Source organism: Acinonyx jubatus, chromosome D1 (assembly GCF_027475565.1).
Source record: "Acinonyx jubatus isolate Ajub_Pintada_27869175 chromosome D1, VMU_Ajub_asm_v1.0, whole genome shotgun sequence".
NCBI classification, from domain to species: domain Eukaryota; kingdom Metazoa; phylum Chordata; class Mammalia; order Carnivora; family Felidae; genus Acinonyx; species Acinonyx jubatus.
In genome coordinates this window covers 69,521,788-69,543,337 of record NC_069390.1, presented here as the reverse complement: position 1 = coordinate 69,543,337, position 21,550 = coordinate 69,521,788, and the positions used below count along the sequence as shown (strand labels likewise).

At 36.1% G+C, this 21,550-nt stretch overlaps 1 protein-coding gene across 1 annotated transcript in view; it reads left to right on the top strand.

The window, feature by feature from the left end:
* The window catches only part of GRM5 (glutamate metabotropic receptor 5), a 513,530-nt gene that overhangs the window by 417,826 nt on the left and 74,154 nt on the right, over positions 1–21,550 (top strand). Inside the window, 2 exon segments of the mRNA XM_027040000.2 lie at positions 7,993–8,161; positions 13,781–13,907. Of these exon segments, the coding sequence (XP_026895801.2) occupies positions 7,993–8,161; positions 13,781–13,907 (296 nt within the window).

Below are 21,550 nucleotides of genomic sequence, written 5' to 3'. Positions count from 1 at the left end.
GCACATTCTAATGGAGAAGAACAGCAGACTGGAAGTCTAAAGGCTGAGTTTAGGTTTGCTCTGCCACTTGTATACTCTGCAGTCTCGTACCACTCAACAACCTCACCAAGCTTTGGTTGCATTATCTGTAAAATGAAAAGTGTGTACTAGACCTTATCAGAGCTAAGAATTGGTAGGAATGGGTTGATGGCTCAAATGGGGCGAGCAATGAAACCCTCATATCTCTTCAAATCAGTAGCAGCAAAGAAAGAAGCTTCCTGACACCGATAATTCTTTATTTTTCCAAGCCTAGAATGTCCAAAGGTTATTGGCTCACAGAGTATTTGCTCACACCGAGTACCTTTTGAAGTCTCAGAAGCCCATATATTTGAAGTAGTCAGTGACATAATATAGGAGTTTCTTTTTTAACCTTAGTACTCTATTTTCTAATATCTCAACTCACTGTATTCTTAGTAGCCACTGGATAAATGTGACCGAGTGGAACGGTTTAGGACTCAGTTTTGTATCCTATAGATTGGTACTTTGGGTTAGAAGTGGACTTGCGACAGTTACTCAAAATTGTTGCTTACTTCAAATAAAACACTTTAGGATAATCCTTAAGCTACTAAACAGTGAACAAAATTTAAGAATGAATTAAAATTCTGAAAAAGACACTACAGTAAAAAAAATGTGATTGGGAGTAAAAACAGAATGGTATTATTTTACAATGTAGATCCAAAGAGACTGATTTCATGTTTGTTCTGAACATTTCCTTACTGAGCATTGGTCTGAGTATGTCAATCTGTCACTGGAACCCAAAAGCTAGAAAGTTTCCCATCCATGTCAATTTGCAGATAGCTAAAACAAGCTGAGCATGAAAGGATGAAGGGATCACGTGTAAGAGCCCACCTTCCAATCATTTAAGTCCTAGGAGGAAAACACATAGGGTACTATGTGAAGACACTGTATACCTAAGACATACCCACAGTTTACATCTACATGAGCCAATAAAGTGATGGTATTGTTTATCCACTGTCCTGACACTAGAAAATTATTTCAAAAATGCTTCTCTGGAAATGTTCTTACATACAAGAAAAACCTTGTAAATAAATAATCACATTAATTTTGCCTCTTTACATCTCTATCCCCATACTCAAAATGAGAACAATAGCTAATAAAGGCTGAGAACTCACAAGGTACTCCTATCTTCTAGCATTTTTACAGTGCTTTAGAAGCTATTTTCACACTTACTTTATTTTGTTTTTTTTTTATTTTAATTCCAGTTAGTTAACATACAGTGTTATATTAGTTTCAGATGTACAATATAATGATTCAACAATTTCATACATCACCCAGTGCTCATCCCAAGTGCACTCCTTGATCCCCAACAAGGATCAAGGACCCATCCTGCCATCCACTTCCCCCCTGGTAACCATCAGTTCTCTACAACTGAGAGTCTGTTTCTTGATTTATCTCTCCCTCTCTCCCTTTATTTTCCTCTTTGGTGGTTTTTTTTTTTTTGTTTCTCAAATTCCACATATGAGTGAAATCATGTGGTATTTGTCTTTGTCATATTTTGCATATCATTATACTCTCTAGCTCATTGCAAATGGCAAGATTTCATTCTTTTGATGGCTGAGTAATATTCCATTATATATACATATATAGTTAATATATTAGTATTATATATAGTATTATCATTTGATGAATGGAATTCTTATTATTATTCTTATTATTTAATAAGAAATTATCTTATTTGTCCATTCATCAAATGATTGACACATGGGCTGCTTCCATATCTTAGCTGTTGTAAGTAACAATGCTATAAACGTAGGGGTGCATGCATCCCTTTGAATTAGTGTTTTTGTATTCTTTGCGTAAATACTCAGTAGTGTGATTACTGGATTGTAGGCTAGTTCTATTTTTAAACATTTGAGGAACCTCCATACTCTTTTACACAGGAGCTACACCAGTTTGCATTCCCACCAACAGTGCAAGAGGGTTCCCTTTTCTCCACATCTTTGCCAATACCTGTTGTTTCTTGTGTTGATTTTAGCTACTTTGACAGGTATGAAGTGATATGTCTTTGTAATTTTGACTTACACTTCCTTGATAGTAAGTGATGATAAACATCTTTTCATGTGCCTGTTGGCCATCTGCATGTCTTTTTTGGAGAAATGTCTGTTCATGTCTTCTGCCCATTTTTAATTGGATTATTTATTTTGGGGGTGTTGAGTTTTTTTAAGTTCTTTATAGATTTTGGATAGTAACCCTTTGTCAGATATGTCATTGGCAAATATCTTCCCATTCTGAAGGTTGCCTTTTAGTTTTGTTGATGGTTTTCTTCACTGTGCAGAAGCTTTTCATTTTGATTAAGTCCCAGAGTTGTTTCCCTTGCCTCAGGAGACATATCTAGAAAAAAGTTGCTATGGTTGATGTCAAAGAGGTTATTGACTATGTTCTCTTCTACGATTTTTATGGTTTCAGATCTCACATTTAGGTCTTTAGTAAATTTTTATTTTTGTCTTTTCTATAATAAAGTGGTTCTGGTTCATCTTTCCTTCTTTTGCATGTAGTTGTCCAGTTTTCCCAATACCATTTGTTGAACAGACTGTCTTTTTCCCATTGAATATTCTTTTCTTCTTTGTCAAAGATTAATTAAACAGATAATTGTGGGTTTATTTCTGGGTTTTCTATTCTGTTCTGTTGACCTATGTGTCTATCTTTGTGCTAGTACCATACCATTTTGATCACTATAGCTTTGTAATATAACTTGAAATCCAGAATTGTAACACCTCCAAGTTTGCCTTTCTTTTTCAAGATTGCTTTGGCTATTCACAGTCTTTTGTGGTTCCATACAAATTTTAGAATAGTTTCTTTCAGTTCTGTGAAAAATGCTGTTGGTATTTTGACAGGGATTGCATTAAATGTATACATTGCTTTAGGTAATATGGACATTTTAACAATATTTGTTCTTCCAACCCATGAGCATGGAATGTCTTTGCATTTCTCTGTGTCATATTCAATTTCTTTCATCAGTGATTTAACACTTTTCAGAGTAAAGGTCTTTCACTTCTTTGGTTAGGAATAAGCCTAACCAAAGAAGTGATTATTTTGGATGCAATCATAATGGGTTTGCTTTCTTAATTTCTCTTCCTGCTGCTTCATGATTGGTGTGTAGAAATGCAACACATTTCTGTATATTAACTTTGTATCCTGAGACTTTACTAAATTTGTTTATCAGTTCTAGAAGCTTTCTGGTGGCGTCTTTCAGGTTTTCTATATAAACTATCATGTCATCTGCAAATAGTGAAAGTTTTACTTCTTCCTTACTGAATGGATGAATTTTTGTTATTGTTATTGTCTAATTGCTGTGGCTAGGACTTCTAGTACTATGTTGAATAAAAGTGGTAAGGGGCACCTTGCTGGCTCATTTGGTAGAGCATGCAGCTCTTGATTTTGGGGTCATGAGTTTGAGCCCTATGTTGGCTGTAGGGATTGTTTAGATAAATATATTTTTAGAAATGATATTTATTTGTTTGTTTGTTTGTTTAGAAAGTGAACATGCATGAGAGTGAGGGAAGGGCAGAAAGAGAAAGAATCTCAAGCAGGCTCCATGCCCAGAGCAGAGCCCTACATGGGGCTCAATCTCACAACCCCAAGACCATCATCTAAGCTGATACCAAGAGTCTGATGCTTAACCAACTGAGCCACCCAGGTGCCCCATAATTTTTTTTAAGTGGTGATAGTAGACATCCTTGTCTTGTTCCTGACATTAGGGGAAAAGTTCTCAGTTTTTCCCCATTAAGGATGATGTTAGCTATGGGTTTTTCATATATGGCCTTTATTATATTGAGGTATGTTCCCTCTAAACCTACCCTGTTGAGGATTTTTATCATGAATGGATGTTGTACTTTGTCAAATGCTTTTTCTGCATCTATTGAAATGATCTTATGGTTCCTATCTTTTTTCTTATTGATGTGATATATATCACATTGATTGATTTGGCAGTATTGAACCACCCTTGCAATCCTGGAATATATCCCACTTGATCATGGTGAATGTTTTTTTTGGTTTTGTTTGTTTGTTTGTTTTACTGTATTATTGAATTTGGTTTGATAGTGTTTTGTTGAGAATTTTTGCATCTATGATCATCAAAAATATTGGCCTGTAGTTCTCTTTTTTAGTGGTGCCTTTATCTGGTTTTGGTATCAAGGTAGTGCTGGCCTCATAGAATGAATTTGGAAGTTTTCCTTCCTTTTCTATGTTTCGGAATAGTTTGAGAAGAATAGGTTAAATCTTCTTTAAATATTTGGTAGAATTCACTGTGAAGCCATGTCTTCCTGGACTTTGTTGGGAATTTTTGGATTTCTGATTCAATTTCTATGCTGGTTATTGATCTGTTCAAATTTTCTATTTCTTCCTGTTTCAGTTTTCATAGTTTATATGTTTCTAAGAATTTATCCATTTTCTAGGTTGTCCAATTTTTTGGCATTTAGTTTTCATAATATTCTCTTATAATTATTTTTATTTCTGTAGTGGTTGTTATTCCTCCTCTCTCCCTTGTGATTTTATTTGTTTGAGTCCTTTACCTTTTTTTTCTTGACAAGTTCGGTTAGAGTTTTATCGATTTCATTGATTTTTTTTTTTTCAAAGAACCAGGCCAAGGTTTCATTGACGTGTTCTTTTGATATTTAGTTTCTACATCATTTATTCTGCTCTAATCTCTATTATTCCCTTCCTTCTGCTGGTTTAAGATTTTGTTTGTTGTTCTGTTTTTAGCTCCTTTCAGTGTAAGAATGTTTATTTGAGATTCTTTTTCCTTCTTGAGGTAGGTCTATATTGCTATAAACTTCCCTCTTAAAACTGCTTCTGCTATATCCCAAAGGTTTTAGAATGTTGCATTTTCATTTTCATTTGTTTCCATGTACCTTTTTATTTCCTTCTTTAATTTCCTGGTTGGCCCACTCATTGTTTAGTAGCATGTCATTTAACCTCCATGTTTTTGTGAATTTTCCATACTTGTTCCTGTGATTGACTTCTAATTTCATAGTGTTGTGGTCAGAAACTAGGCATGATATGAGTTTGATTTTCTTGAATTTGTTGAGGCTTGTTTTGTGGCCTAATATGTTATCTATTCTCGAGAATATTCTGAGAGGATTTAAAAAGAATGTGTGTTCTGCTTTTTTAGGATGGAATGTTCTGAATATCTCTGGTAAATCCATCTAGTACAGTGTATCATTCAAAGCCATTGTTTCCTTGTTGGTTTTCTGTTTAGATGATCTATTGATGTAAGTGGGGTGTTAAAGTCCCCTACTATTATTGTATTATCATAGATTAGTTGCTTATGTTTGTTATTAACTGTTTTATGTATTTGGGTGCTTTTTGTTGAGTGCATAAATATTTACACTTGTTATATCTTTTTGTTGGATTCTCCCCTTCATTATTATATGTCCCCTTCTTTGTCTCTTTTTACAGTCTTTTTTTTTAAGTATTATTTTGTCCAATATAAGTATTAGCTATCCTGGTTTTCTTTTGACACCTATTTGCATGATAAATGTTTCTTCATCCCTTCACTTTCAATCTGGTGTTTTTAGGTCTAAAAAGAATCTCTTGCAGGCAGCATACAGACAGGTCTTGTTTTTTTATCCATTCTGTCACCCTATGCCTTTCGATTGGAGTGCATAATCAATTTACATTTAATTATTAATAGATATGTATTTATTGTCATTTTATTATTTGTTTTGTGGTTGTTGTTTATCTGCTTTTGTTGATTTTGTTGGGAGATCTCTGTGCCTCCTGGATCTGGATGTTTCCTTCCCCAGGTTAGAAAGTTTTCATCTATTATTTCTTCAAATAAATTTTCTGGCCCCTTTTCTCTCTTTTCTTCTGGGATCCCTATAATATGAGTGTTATTACATTTGATGGAGTCACTGATTTCCCTAAGTATATTCTCATTTTGCATAAATCTTCATTCTCTCTTTTGTTCAGCTTGATCACTTTCCATTACTCTGTCTTCTAGGTCATTAATTCATTTCTCTGCTTCTCCCAGTCTGCTATTCACTCTATCAATGTGCCTCTCTTTCAGTTTATTGAACCTTTTATCTCTGCTATGCTATTCCTCATCTCTGTGTTAAGGGTCTCATTCATGTCTTCCACTCTTTTTTTGAAGTCTAGTGAATATCTTTATGTTTATTACTTTAAATTCTGTACCAGGCATGTTACTTTTATCTGTTTCACTCAGATCTATGGCCATGACCTTGTCCTGTATCCTCTGTCTTCTCATTTTGTCAAAATCTTCTCTGTGTTAGGAAATTCAGCTACTTCTCTTGTTCTTGAGGGTAATAGCCTTATGAAGAAAAGGTCTTGTGGTGCTCTACAATACAATGGCCCCTGTTCCTCAGGGACTGGCACTTCAGGGAGTATCTCCAGTGTGTGCTGCCAGTGCTCTGCTATTGTGCCCTGGATGCTTTATCCTTTAGGCCAATCATCTATAGATGTTATCTTTGTCTGTTGTGGGCAGTGTTTGGTTTCCAGCCTGAATGTGGTGCATTTTGAGTAAGTATGGTCTGGTCTGCTTGTGAAATGAGACCTTTTGCCACCACCTCCAGAACCAAAGCCCCACAAAACTCCTGGGTCAGGAGATGGGGTGTCAGCAGGGGTTTGGGCCAGTCTTCTTGGGGAGGGGGACCACCAAGATGGGATTTAGGCAAGGGTGACTGGGAAGGGCAGTTCCACTGGATTGCAGGGGAATGACTTGGTGTAAGCAAGTTAGGTAGTGAGTGTCAGTGTTGGGCTGCTTACCACAGGTAGCTCTGTGTTTATGCTGAGGGGTGGTATGGGGGAAGGGTGCCTGCCAGTTCCTTTGTTCCTGGAAGAGCCTCTCTGTGAATGTTGCCTCTCTGGGACACACTCCAAAGTGAGCAGATACCTCTCCACGGGGTGCCCCAGGTGCTCTTCAGCTCACTGTTTCCATGCTACATGTCCATGAGTTGTTTGCCTGCCTTCTCTCCAAGAGTAGCCCCCTCTATCCTTCTGGAGCCAAGTCTGCTGACCTTTAGAACCCCAGGCTTTAAGCCCCACTGGTTGCAAAAACTCATGAAATTCAGCCCCTCTCACTTTCCAAGCCAATTGTTATGGGGTTTCATTTTCCCTGTGCACTCCCCTATGTGTTAGCCTATCTGTCGCATCTCCACGACAGCAACTCCTCCCACCACACCACAGCAGCTATGATCCATTTCTATCCCAGACTGCATCTCCACACCTCCTACCTTCTTCAATGTGGCCTCTTCTCTCCCTTATTTGTGGAGTTTTTTCTGCCAGTCTTCAGGTTAATCCCTGGGGTATTTAGGATGATTTGATAGTTAATGTAGTTGTATTTGTGGGATGAGACGAGCCTAAGATCCTCCTACTCTGCCACCATCTTCCCATCTCATAAATTCTTTTCAGATTTATTTTAAATACCACTCCTGATAGTCTCTTTAGACAACGACTTAGCCACTGATAAAGTGTAAAATAATAAAGGTAAAATCAGTCCCTATCCAGATTATCCCCACATTCCCTACAGCTGAAGACAAGATTAAACATTTACCAAATTTGTTACTTGGCTAGTAAAGGAAAATTTTGTCATTTTATTTGAATGGAGATAAAAACCTTTCTATCTTTTTTTAGAAGTGTAACAGTAGTACTTGTTTAAACTTCTTGAAGTTATTTCAAAACTGTTTTTCATCCTGCTGAGGTCAAGTCACCTTCTCACATGGGATTATTTTCTATTTCATGTATAAGCTTGATGGTAAAAAAAAAAAAAACAAAAAACAAAAAACAAAAAAAAACAGTCTCTTAAAGGAAAGTGAAGCAGACAGGCTTTTTTGTTATTCTAAGTGTACTGTCATGGAAAATTCCAGTGTCACTAATATGATAGTAGATACATTTTTGGGAAATGAAATCTATTGCTTTTTCATAGCTGAATACTTATATTCTTAGCTGAATAATCATTATATTCTTGTTCCTAAGGTATGAAATAATGAATTTCAAGGAAATGGGAAAAGATTATTTTGATTATATCAATGTTGGAAGCTGGGATAATGGAGAATTAAAAATGGATGATGATGAAGTATGGTCCAAGAAAAACAACATCATCAGATCCGTTTGCAGTGAACCATGTGAGAAAGGCCAGATAAAGGTAAAATAAAGTCCATGTTTTTTAAATTGTTTTGTAAATTCAAAAGTATTCACTGTCATTGGCTATTTCTGTAACTTTTAGATACTTGTCTTACCTTTTACATTATAAGCTTCTAACGTCAAAAAAATTTTTTTTTTACTTTTCTCTCATTAATTCCTTTTGATAGTATGACCTATAGTAGTCTTAGTAATTGGACTGATTGAACCAATTGACAGTTGAGTCATGTTTATCCACACTCTTTGTACTCATGTAAGCCTTTTAAGGACATGCTCCTGGGGATAGATAGTTAACAGCTGGAAAACACATTAATTCCTAATTAACTTAACAAATATTTGTCAAACTATTACAAATGTAATAGTTTATATCAGTGGGGAAAAAATAAGTAACACACATTTACTGCCAGAAGAATTGTAGTCTAGCCGAGGAAAAGTACCATAAGGCACAGATAAGCAACATCATATAAAATGTGATGATTTCATTAAGAAAGAAAAAAAAAACAGAGCTATATAAGTTCACATAAAAGAATGGGAGAGATTACTTCTGAGTAAAATGTTAGACATTGGACCATGAAGAATGGATATGATTTCAGAGCGAGATGTGGGAAAATGATCACTTACATAGAGGGAACAGTAATAGGAAAGATACAGAAGTGGTTGATTGAAGAATGTTCTGGAATAATAGTGAATAATCTAGAGTTCATTGCTTTAAATGGTTATTATAAAAGAGAAAGTCAAAATGATAAATTGAAGCCATATTGTGGAGAGTTTTGAATGGCATACTAAGCAGATTGAACTTAATTTTTATTAACCAGGAGTCAGGATAATTTTGACAAAGATGTTGACATAAACTAGGCTATAGTAGGTAAAGATGCATGAGTAGTTATAAACATGAATAGAGAAAGAAGAGACAAGTAAGGACACTGATAGTGATAACAAGAATCCTGCATTATGGAAGAAACAGTGAGAATGGAGAGGGAACAGGGGAGGTATTTGAGAGAAACATTATATATATATAAGTATACTTAATCAACCCTGGCTACCAACTGGAGGTCAGATTGGAGAAGAAAAAGAAGTCCAAGACAACTGCAATTTCAAGTCTTAGTAACTAGAAAGTCAAGCATAGAAAAGTGGAAATGGTTTTAGAGAAAAGGCAATGGGTTAATTTGGCAGCCTATTGGTTTTGAGATATCTATCCAGTGATAGAAAACATTGGTCTACAACAATGAGAAATAAGGCTGAAGATACAGAGTGAATTGAATAGAGCTAAAGTTGGAGCTGTTAGAGTAGGTAAGTCACTGAACCGGAAAGAATACAGAGGAAATAAATGTGGACCAAGAACAGACACTGAAGATATACTTTGAAAGCATAAAGGGGGTAAGGGGAGGGTCCCTCCAGTGGTTCAGTCAGTTGAGTGTCCAACTTCAGCTCAGGTCATAATCTGACGGCTAATGATTTCGAGCCCCGCATTGGGCTCTGTGCAGATGGCTTGGAGCCTGGAGCCTGCTTTAGATTCTGTAGTCTCCCTCTCTCTCTGCCCCTCCTGCTTGTACTCTGTCTCTCTCTCTCTCTCTCTCTCTCAAAAATAAACATTAAAAAAAGCCTAAAGGAAGAAGAAAAGGTAGGGAATGAGGGACAACAGGGCCAGGGGAGAGATAGAGAACCAGAAAGCAAGCTGTCATGCAAGGTGGTAGCCAGTGGAAAAGAGAGGTCAAAAAGAGAAGCACTGAAGGAAAGACAAGAAAATTAGGGTTAGCCCTTCACCTGGGCCTTCTGGAAACAGAAGCTTGTAGATTAAAACAATAGAATGGTAACTGAGCAAGAAGAAGTATGTGATGAAAAGCAGTTAAGGGGTATGTATGATAGTTAAGGACATTGAAAAGTTACTTATAGGCTAAGTGAGTTCTGGCCACACTTCCAGGAAATAAAAAGTCAGTGAAAGAGAGAATGACGATATAATAAAAATAAAAGTCAGTGAAAGAGAGAATGAAGATATAATAAAAATAAAAGAAATTTAGCTATTGAGGTATAATGCCCTAGGGGAAGAAAAATGATATCAAATTATTCATCAAATATTTATTGAAGTACTAGACTACCACACTTCAGGCAGTGTATATACCTGGAGCAGTCAGCCTTGGTCTTTTCAGTCAATCTCATGTTTACTCCGTTTAGAACATTTGAGGTGTTTATTCATTGGTGATTACAAATTAAATGGAAATAATTCAGTGTCAACTGTAAAACCTTCAAGGGGTAGTTCTGAAGATTTGGTAAGCATAAGACCAGAAGGAAGAAAGACAAGGTAAATAAAGATAAATAGACATTCATATTATCTGCTAAATGGCACAATAGCTTATGGAGTATCTAAATATTTCTGTATGTTTTGTTATGGTATACAACACAGGTTAATAAACCATAACCCATGTGCCAAATCCAGCCTACTGCTTGTTTTTGTAAATAAAGTTTTATTGAAGTACACCATGCTCATCTGTTTATGTGTTGTCTATGCCTGCTTTTGTGCTACAATAAATGGAATTTATCAGTTGAGTTGAAATAGAGACTGTATGGCCGACAAAGACAAAAATATTTACTTTGCAGAAAAAGTTTCCTAACCTTTAATATTCAGTGACAGGCTGCATCTTGCCCAGTCATCTTGCAATTAGATTCTGTATGTGAAATTATTTTTAGACTCACTCAGAATATTGATTGTTCATAATTTCCATTTCCTCCTGTAGAAAGATTAGCCTGGATAAATTACCACATGGACATTGTTTGTTTTGACCTTTCACAGCAATACAGTTTGAACCTGTAACTTCAAAATGCTGAATGGCTGATTTGTGAGGTTTTTTTATACGTACTTTTCTACCCCATTCTACTGGGAATAACTTACACAATGGAAGAATTTGACTCCCTGTTATCATATTTTTAATACTAGTTATTTTTTAATGTTTAGTCTTTTGTCAATCCCAAATTTTATTTTCCTAATCACATATTATTTTCACTGTATTAAATATACAAGTGACAATATTTTTTAATATGGCTTAATGTTGTCATTGAGCAATTTTATTAAAGATGTCAACATCTCATGCCATCTTTCAGATTTGTTAACTTAGCGTCCATGCAAGTACACTTGGTCTAGCAAAGGTTCAAATATGTTACATATTGTTATTCACAAAGAAATCACAGCTACTTCCAGGATCTTCAAAAAGAATGGGAGTCACGATGTTACAGAATTGTCACTACCTTTTCATGAATGTGAAACAGAACATATATAATATGTGAAAAAAAAAAGTAAAATCAATTCTAAACAGAAGAAATACCAAGTTGTCACCACTGATGTAAAAAAAAAAAAAGACTATAATATTGGAATTATTCTTAGATATTCTTAGAACAGGAAATGATTTTATTTTGGTAAAAAAAAAATGAAATTTACAAACCAATGCAAACTAAAGCACAGGAACTGAGCATATTTCTAGAAGGAAAAAAATGCAGCTGCTTTGTTTGCCATGCCCTCCTAAGAAAGAGAATCCTTCAGTATTTCAGATGTGCTTGTTTGCATTACAAAATCTAATAATTGTCCAACAATAGTTTTAAAGTATGGTTGAAATTACCTTAAAATGACATTTTTTCTCTATATAAATATTCATATGCATATTACTAATAAAACAGTTAACATTGTTAGAGTGTCCTACAGTTTACAAATCACTGTGCTATTAATCATCAGGAAACCCTATAAAGCTAGATATTACATGTAAAGCACTGGTCTTGGTTTGAAGAAGTCAGTCAATCAGCTGTGGAACTGTTCAAAGCTACACAACTATTTACTGGCTATAAGTAAGACCAGAACCCTGGTGCCTCTTGATTCTCAAGTCCAGGACTCTTGCACTGCATCTTTCAAAATATCATGAACTCTATTGTTTTTACGTTTTTATTTTAATTGCAGTTAGTGAGCATATTAGTTTCAGGTATGCAACATAGTGATTCAACAATTCCATACCTCTCCAGGTGCACATCACCCACAAGTGCACTCCTTAATCCCTATCACCTATTTAACCCATCTTCCCACCCCCTGAACTCTATATAGACCAATAAGGCCCAACATTTATGAACATGAGTCTTGAAGTCCAACAGGCATTGTTTGATCCTTCATTTGCCCATATGTGTTATCTAAGCTCACCACACTTCCGTTTTCTCCCCTTAAAAAAAAAGAATAAAATAAAACCAACCATCTTATTACAGAGCTACTCTAATGTTTTAGTGAGATAACAGTATATGGCATGCAGAAAATAGCCATTAGTCAGTATTATTATGAAGACTACTTTAGGTAGATTAAGCAGGTCTAATTAGCAACGCTGTCTTACTTATCTGTTTATTTTAAGGAAGGGACCATTCAGACCCTTCTGTCATTCTCTACTTGTGTGGTGGCAGTGTCAAGAGTCGGCAAAAGGGATAGGAAATATATAAGAAGTGCCAGCTTACAATTGTATATGGCTACAGATATCTAGACACTGTTACTATTGAAGGTCATTAATAGAGTCAGCATGGAGGACAAGGAATATGCAGTGTAATCATTGCTGTGTCTGGTTATTGCTGGTTATTAATCACAGTTTTAATTATTTATAAGAATGTTTAATGAATGCTGTCTCTATTCCACAGAGGCTATTCATGCACCAGTGGTGGAAAAAAAATAAAAGACATCCATTTCTAAAGAATAACATCTGGGACTCCTTCAACTGTTAAATTATTTCAATTATTTTCCATTGCCTTAAAAAAATCAAACAGATGAAGAGGTATATAATAGTCTCAATGACCTTATCCACCATCATCCCAAGCAAATCAAAGCTACTAGAATAGGAAGGAATGGGCTGTGAATTATTGAACCAGATTTTCATTAGAAATAGAGACCAAGAGATGAACTCCAGAAAAAAAATTCATGTTGAGTCTCTTAATTCAATAGGAATTCCTGAGGATTTTTTTATCATATAAGTAGACTTTTGAACTTTAGCAGGTATACAATGTTTCTTGCTAACAATTATTCAACTGATGGAAGGAGCCAAGATAAATTTAGAGAGCAAAAGTTTTTAATTTGAGGGAAAACAGAAGACTCTGGGGAAAATTCAGTTATATACATACAAGTGTAAATGAGTGTGTATTTATATATAAGTACAAACACAGACGTTTCATTAAATATAGATATCTAAAGCTAAGTACCCAAAGACTTGTATTTATTTTTTTCAATATATGAAGTTTATTGTCAAACTGGTTTCCATACAACACCCAGTGCTCATCCCAAAAGGTGCCCTCCTCAATACCCATCACCCACCCTCCCCTCCCTCCCACCCCCCCATCAACCCTCAGTTTGTTCTCAGTTCAAAGACTTGTATTTAATTTAATTCTAAACCCTGTCACCAACCAATTTTATGATGTGGGACTAATTGCTTAAACTCAGCTTCAGTTTCTGTGATTATAAAATGAGAATATTAATAAACACACTACCTATTTGATAACATTTGAAATAATTTATGTTAAAGCCATTTCTGCTTTGCAAAGCAGCATATTTGAATAACAGATTGCTGGATTTTCATCTATACAAAAAAATAATCAAAACTTTAAATATTTACCTTAGGTGATCCGGAAGGGAGAAGTCAGCTGTTGTTGGACCTGTACACCCTGTAAAGAGAATGAATATGTCTTTGATGAATACACCTGCAAGGCGTGCCAGCTGGGGTCGTGGCCCACTGATGACCTTACAGGTATACATATCACAATGTCAGCATGGATACACGCTTCAAAAATTAACTGAAAAAGGATATACACATGGAGGAGGTCACATCTCAAGTATTTCTCATCTTGGTGGTATTGTTCACATGACAAAGAATTCCCTTAGGGACAGAAGCCTTCCCAATGCATGGGCTAATCTCAAAAATCTTTATATCTCAGGGAGAGATTGGTCAATATTCCTGCTCACACCCCCAAAGTAGATCAGAATTCCTAGGTTTTCTACTGGACATTTTCAGCCCATCCTCAGAAGAGTCTCAGAAGGTCCTAGGCAGGGTCCCAGTTAACCATCTATTTGAGGTGGAGAGAGAGAGCTGTTAGCCAATAAAAGACTAAAACATATGACATATCCAAGAGAAAAACAGCACAGAGTTGGGTGGAAGTTGGTCTCAAACTTTGCTACTCTTAGTAATTTTCCTTCTAAACCAGGAAGCTCCAACAAATGAGTTTTAAAACAATGTTGGCACAGGGTAAAACTTATCTCTACTTGTTTTTTTGTTTTTGTTATTGTTGCTTGTTTGCTTTCTTTGTTTGACTTTTGTGTTGTTTGGGTTTGGGGTTTTTTTTCCTCCAAAAATGTTAAGGAATATGTCATTGTGTTCTCAAGATTATAGTTCATGGCTATTCCTAATTTTTCCAATGTAAAAACAGAATATAATACCTTTCATCCTTCCTTCCAATTATGCAATAAAAATTTATTACATGCCTGTTTGCCCACCATTGAAATAAAGATATAGAAATAATGATGCAAACTCTATCTTAAAGAAGTTAATATGGGAAGCAAAAGGTAAAAATATGATTACAATATTATTAAAGGGCACAGATTTGTGGACATGGAATATGAGGAAAGGACCTATAGGAGTAGGTCTTCAAGGAAAATAAGAGACAAACAGTCTAGGCAGAGGGCCCACTATGTGGGATGTCAGATCATCTAGTGATTTGACAATTAACACAGATTTAGTATCAAACTCCTAGAGGCTAGAAGATTATAAAATCATCACTGTTAGGCTCCATCCCTCACAGGATGAGAGATTAGCCATGATAGTTATATTAGCAATTCCAAAAGCCTGGTTCTAAAAATCCTGTGATCCTGGGCCTTTTGAGACCAGCTTACATTAAGGCTTTGTTTCAGTGATTGTCAGTGATAGAAGACTTCTCTTTTCTTAAAAAGTAAAAAAAAAAATCTGATTTAATATAACATCCAAGTGCCTTCTGATAGCACTTGAGTCCTGTTTTCACCATTAGACATTGAACTTTCTGATAACTCATACATCCTGGTATCCCTAGAGCCAACTCAGTGCTAAACATAAAGCCTGCAATAAACGTAGTTGAATGAATGAGCTACAGCACACACACACACACACACACACACACACACACACACACACACACAAATTGTGTTTAATATAAAGTAAAAGAGCTAGAATAAAAATGAAAATATTAGGGAAGATACAATTTAAATTTGTAGTTATAAAAGTTCTCTTTGAAGAAATGGACATTAGTTGAGGCCTGAGTAACAAATAGAAATAGCTAGCCAAGAATGGTGAAAAGGGCATTTCTGTCTAAGGGAAAAGCACACCTAAGGTCTGCCTATGTGGAAACAAATGGGAAAATCAGAAAGGTAGCAGGAACTAGATCATGTATAACCTCATAGCACATGTTCAGGATTTGAATGTTTGATATAAAGTATAATGAGAAACCATTTCATGGAGTATAGCAGAAGAAGAAAGCCCAATATGATTGAATGTATATTTTCAAAAATATAATTCTAGTAGCTGTGCAGGAGAATGATTTGGAGGGGGATGGAAAGCAGGAGAAGGGACACAGGTTGGGTGGTTACAGCATGTTGCCATTGCAGGCAAGAGTTCTTGGTGTCTTGGACTAAACAAGATACTAAGTAAGGGAACCAAATTTTCTGCTTTGAAAACTGAAGAAATAAATGCATTCTTTGATAAAGACCAGTAGTTTGGTTTAAGACAAGATCCATTTGACATAAAATTTGAGATTTTCAAGTATGACTTAATTAATTTAACAAATGAAGTCTGAATTAATTTAACAAACTCCTTAGTTTGAGCCAGAAAATGTAGTAAGAACTAAAATTCAAAATGCAATCTAAGTTTTCAGTAAACTTATAATCTAGTGGAAGAAAAATATGTAAATAGTAACAACACAGTATACTAACTGCTGCAGGTAGATAAGGAATAAACAAAGTATTATGGAAGAATGAAGGAGGGCATACTTAAGATGGGAGAATTCCAGAAAGCTTAATCATGAGGCATAATTTTCAGCTCACTTTTTAAAAAGTGAAGAAGATCATATTAGAGTGTGCCAGATCAAGGCTTTTAATGGTACCACCATTCTCCTAGATGGTGAGCAAAACCAAGGGAGCCATCCTAGACTCTTCTCTATGCCAGGCCACGCATATCCAGTCACTGGTCAAGCCCAGCTATTTGAGTTGCTAAATATTCTTATTCCCTCCTTTCTTCTCCATTTGTACAACTCTTCCCTTGATTAGGTTCTCAGATTTCACACTTGACCCTTGCAGTAATTTCCCAGTTGATTTCACTTCTCCCAAATGTATGCCACATGCCTCTAAGTCTGCTTTTCATCTTGCTGCTGGATAATGTATCCAAAGTACAGATTTGTCCCATTTACTTCATTGCTCAACACTTACCAGTGTTTTCATATCTCTACAGGATATATTCCAAGTTTTTCTTTTTTTTTTCTTTTTTTTTTTTAATTTTTTTTTTCAACGTTTATTTATTTTCTTTGGGACAGAGAGAGACAGAGCATGAACGGGGGAGGGGCAGAGAGAGAGGGAGACACAGAATCGGAAACAGGCTCCAGGCTCTGAGCCATCAGCCAGAGCCTGACGCGGGGCTCGAACTCACGGACCGCGAGATCGTGACCTGGCTGAAGTCGGACGCTTAACCGACTGCGCCATCCAGGCGCCCCTATTCCAAGTTTTTCAACATGGCATTCAGAATTCCCTCTCTTCCCCACCCTCTTATAATCTTTCTAGTTTCAATCAGTACCACTTTACAAATCTTTATGATTTTGCCTTCTAGTATCAAGGGCTGTTTAAATATTTGTCTACATACAATGCCATTTTATTCTTCCATGCCCATACATGTGTTATCTTCTCTGCCTGGAAGGTACTTACTCCTCCTCCTTTACTTGAGTAACTCCTACTCACCCTTCCTTATTCTGTTCAGATGTCACCTCTATGAAATCTTTCTTGATGTACTTAGACTGATAAGCCCCCTATTCTGTATTTCTAAAACAAATTCTGCTTCCCTCTTTACATCAGTTTTCAAATTGGATTTTAATGGTCTTTCTCCTTATCTGCCTCTTCTACTGAATCATTAGTTTCTCAAGGACATAACTGTATCTCAATCGTATTACCATTCCCAGCATGTAACAGAATGCCTGGCACAGAGCAGGCACTCAGTCAATGTATGTCAACCTGCAGGAAAATTATGGGGAGTGTAACAAATGAAAATGAAAGCAGGTATTAGGGTCATCCTGTGAAAATAGCTATTAACTAAGGAGTTTGAACTTTTTCCTGTAAACAGTGGAGGGACAGGGTCTCCTGGGTGGCTCAGTCGGTTTAGTGTCCGACTTCAGCTCAGGTCATGATCTTGCGGTTTGTGAGTTCCAGCCCTGCATCAGGCTCTATGCTGACAGCTCAGAGCTTGGAGCCTGCTTTGGATTCTGTGTCTCCCTCTCTCTCTGCCCCTCCCCCGCTCATTCTCTCTCTCTCTCTCTCTCTCTCTCTCTCTCTCTTTCAAAAGTTAAATACAGATTTAAAAAAATTTTTAAAAAATCAGTGGAGGGACAGTGGAGGTTTTCAAGCAGAAGAATGAAATGTTTTTCCTCTGGCTATATGCATACATGTGAGTTTGTGTGTATGTGAGGGTAGAGGAGAAGAAGGTAGGGGGAATAAATGCCAAACTTAGAAAGGTCTCCACATTGATATTATGTGAAGTTTAACCTTTAATTGAGATCTACAGAATTTTCCCAAGGAGCCTATAGCTGTTTGCAACCCTATCTCACTGACCCTGATTCAAAGTAACAGATCGCTTGGGGCTGCTCTCTAGCCAGAAGACTGCTCTGATGACTTCAGCTCTTCCAAAGCTGCCACAGAGAAGCTTGGGGCTAGCTTCAGGGAGTATTTTAATTCTTTCTTCTACCCACTTAGTTACCCTACTTCAGCCTATGACAGCTCAGGTCACCTTTGGGTCAGTACCCTCATGGTGATAATGGATAGCAACTAACACATTATGCTTTCTATATGTGTGAAAGGAGAACTGTTTGAAACATTTTACAAATGTTAATTTAGTTAATCCCAACACAATCCTGTAAGACTGTTAGTGTGGTTAAGAGATTTGAGCCTACTAACAACTGAATGATTATTTAGAAAACAAACAAACAAACTAGATGTGGCAAACAACTGACATTAATGTCTATATATTCAGGCATATATTTGTATATATGTATATATTCATGGAAAGATGTCTGAAATGAAGGTTACTCACTGTTAGGAAAACATGTATGTGAGCGCTGGGACTATGGGTTACTTCTTCATACACACACATACACACATATATGTGTATGCATATAATATTGAATTATGTTATGAGCACACATTTCCATCAATAAAGCCATTAAAATAAATTTTAAGCTATCTATCTTCTTAATAGCTATCATAAATTATCAGGAACCAGGAACTAGGAATTAGGAAGACAGAGAAAGAGAATTTGGCATGAAAACCAGGAAGACTAAAATAAAATTTAGATTTAAAACTGGAGGATGAGGGCACAACATAGACAGTGTCCCTAATCCATTGAGAACAAAGTAGTTATTCTCTGTCTAGCACTCTTATCTATGTTAGCAGTGAAAAGGATAAATGGGATCCCTGCCCTCAAAGAGATTATCATCCTAAATATTGACAGAGAATAATAAGATGTTGAGTGTTAACAACAGGGAGGACCAGAATGCCATAAGAACCTGAATCAGTGGAAGCAACTTAGATGAGATGAAAATTTGCCCCAGTGGACAGAGTACATGCAAGAATTAAAGTAAAGGTGGACATTGGCCAAACTGAAATGAGGAGAAGAGTGTTTGGGACATAGAATACAGGAACTGAGGACAACCCAGAGTATGGGGTGGAGGGAATAAGACAGACAAGCGAGGCCAAGATCAACCCTTGGAGGGCTTTGCAAGTCATGGGAAATATTTTGAAGTTTATTCTAATGGAATTTAAAAACCATTATTTAATCATTTAGTCCTTTGTTCAACAAATATATACCTAGCACTTCCTCTGTCCCAGGCAATGTTCTAAGGGCTGAAAATATTCCCATGACCAAAACAAAATTCCCTGCCCTTATGATGTTTACATTCTAGTGGAAAGAATAGTTTCAAACAAGGCAATTATCACCTCCAGGAATATCCAAAAACTGAATAAGAAAGGAAATGCAAACAGGGTGGGCTGTTTTATGAATATTATACAAATAGCAATGTAGAGAGTGAATATGCTTAAAAGCATGAACAGGAAGGGTAGTGATTTCAGAGTAGTGGTTTAATCTGCAGAGATAGAAGGGAGGGAGTTTGGTGGGAGTTAGGAAAGAGGTTTCAATTTTATCTGTAAGCTGTGTGTGTTTGATTTGAAACAATCATGACGAAATATCACTGTTTGCCAAATCTAGATTTTTTTTTATGTTTGCTCTGTAATTCCCTGCATGTTTACAATCTTTATAACTTAAGACACTTCATACTAGTTGAGCTATTTAAATACTGAGTACTGAAAGATACAATTTAAAAATACAGATTAGAATTGGGATTTTAAAAGGTGGTAAGAGAAAACCACAGCAATGAAATTTTGCAGATCACAATGTGAATCTATTTGCCTTTTGGACTATGATGATGTAGTGGGAATAAAGAGCAACGAAGAGATCTGATTAGGAATTAAAATCAAAAAGAGAAGGTAATTGTTTCCCTGAGAGAGGACAGTAACTAAAGTATAATCTGGCTGGAGCAAGTAAGGGGGGCTGAGGGGAATAGTGGAAGGCAACAATTTGGGTTCAGTGTTCAGAGAATTCCCTAACAGCCTCTGCCAAGACAATTTCTTCATTGCACACCATTCCCCACCAGATATATGCAAAAACTGTCCTAGAAAGAATCTTTAATTTGTTTTCTCTCAAAGAATTTGGGTTAGGTTAAAAGTAGCAGATCTTTGGCTCCTTAGTCTAAAGCCCAAGCCACAGAAACCCTTTCAGGTGGGTTTGCCAACTCTGGCAAACTTCCAACAAACCCAACTGAAAGGAAAAAGCAAAAACAACATGACTTTCAAAAAGTAACTCAGTGAGAAGCTTTATGACAGGAAGTTAGAATGAATTCCTGCTTTTCACTTATAAAGAAATGTATTTTATTCATTTTAAAGGCAAAGCTGTAAAATAGAAGGAAGGCAGTGCCTATCAGCATTTTAATGTCAATAGGAACATTCTCTGGGAAGTTTCTTTGGTTCCCTCAGTTACCTAATTGCTTTGGAGGTTGAAACCTTTGTATATTCATTAAGGGAGAAAAAGAGAACAGAGTCAAACAAAAGGGAGTTGGTGGGAACCTGGGAGGGATTGGAGGATGAGCTCCAAGGGGACAAAACACTGACAAGTTTTATAACTCCAGCATTTCAGATACTTTCTTCTTACAAATAATTACTTCATTTGTGTTCCTCAGTTTGTCCCACTTTTCTTGGGAGGTTTTTTTTTTTTGCCTTTTTTAAAAATTTATTTTTGAGAGAGAGAGAGAGTGGGGAAGGGACAGAGAGAGAGAGAGACAGAGAATCCCAAGCAGGTTCTGTGCTGTCAGCACAGAGCCTGATGTGGGGCTCAATCCCATGAACCACGAGACCATGACCTGAGCTGAAATCAAGAGTCTAATGTTTAATCGACTTAGCTACCCAGGCACCCCTTTTCTTTGCCTTTTAATAAATAAGTACATTAAAAAAATCATAGGGAGGATTGATTTTCATTACCAAAAATTATAACTACCTTAGGCATTATCCTTTTGAATCCTATGAGGTAGATATTATTATTTTATAATTGAATTAATTAAGACCCAGGAAGATTCTGTAAACTGCTCAAACTAGTGACTAATTGACCAAACTAGTGGAAAATCAAGCCTAAGTACTGTGATTGTACCGTATTATGCCCTACCACCTTCCCTTCTCCACAATCACGTTTTGGAGTCCTGTTTTTGTTTTTTTTGTTTTTTGTTTTTTTTCCAGAAAACCATAGAAAAGAAAAAAAATTCAGCTTTCAAGCCGGTCATATGTTATTTATCTCCAAGTCACTCTGATATTTTCATTTAAAATGTGCTGCCTATTTATTACAATTCAATCTAGATGAGGAAAGGGGTAAAAAATTATTGCCATGTATTGAATATTATTTGCTTCTGATTCTTTAGGGTAGATTTGTTATGAGTTTAGATGAGAAATATGTTTATTTTTATCACTACAATTGTAATAAATAGTTTCTGTTAATATTAAAAATGGAACAGGTTTTCTTGGCTTCTGGGTTAGAGAAAAATTTGAATAGGAATATATGTTATACAAGCTGAT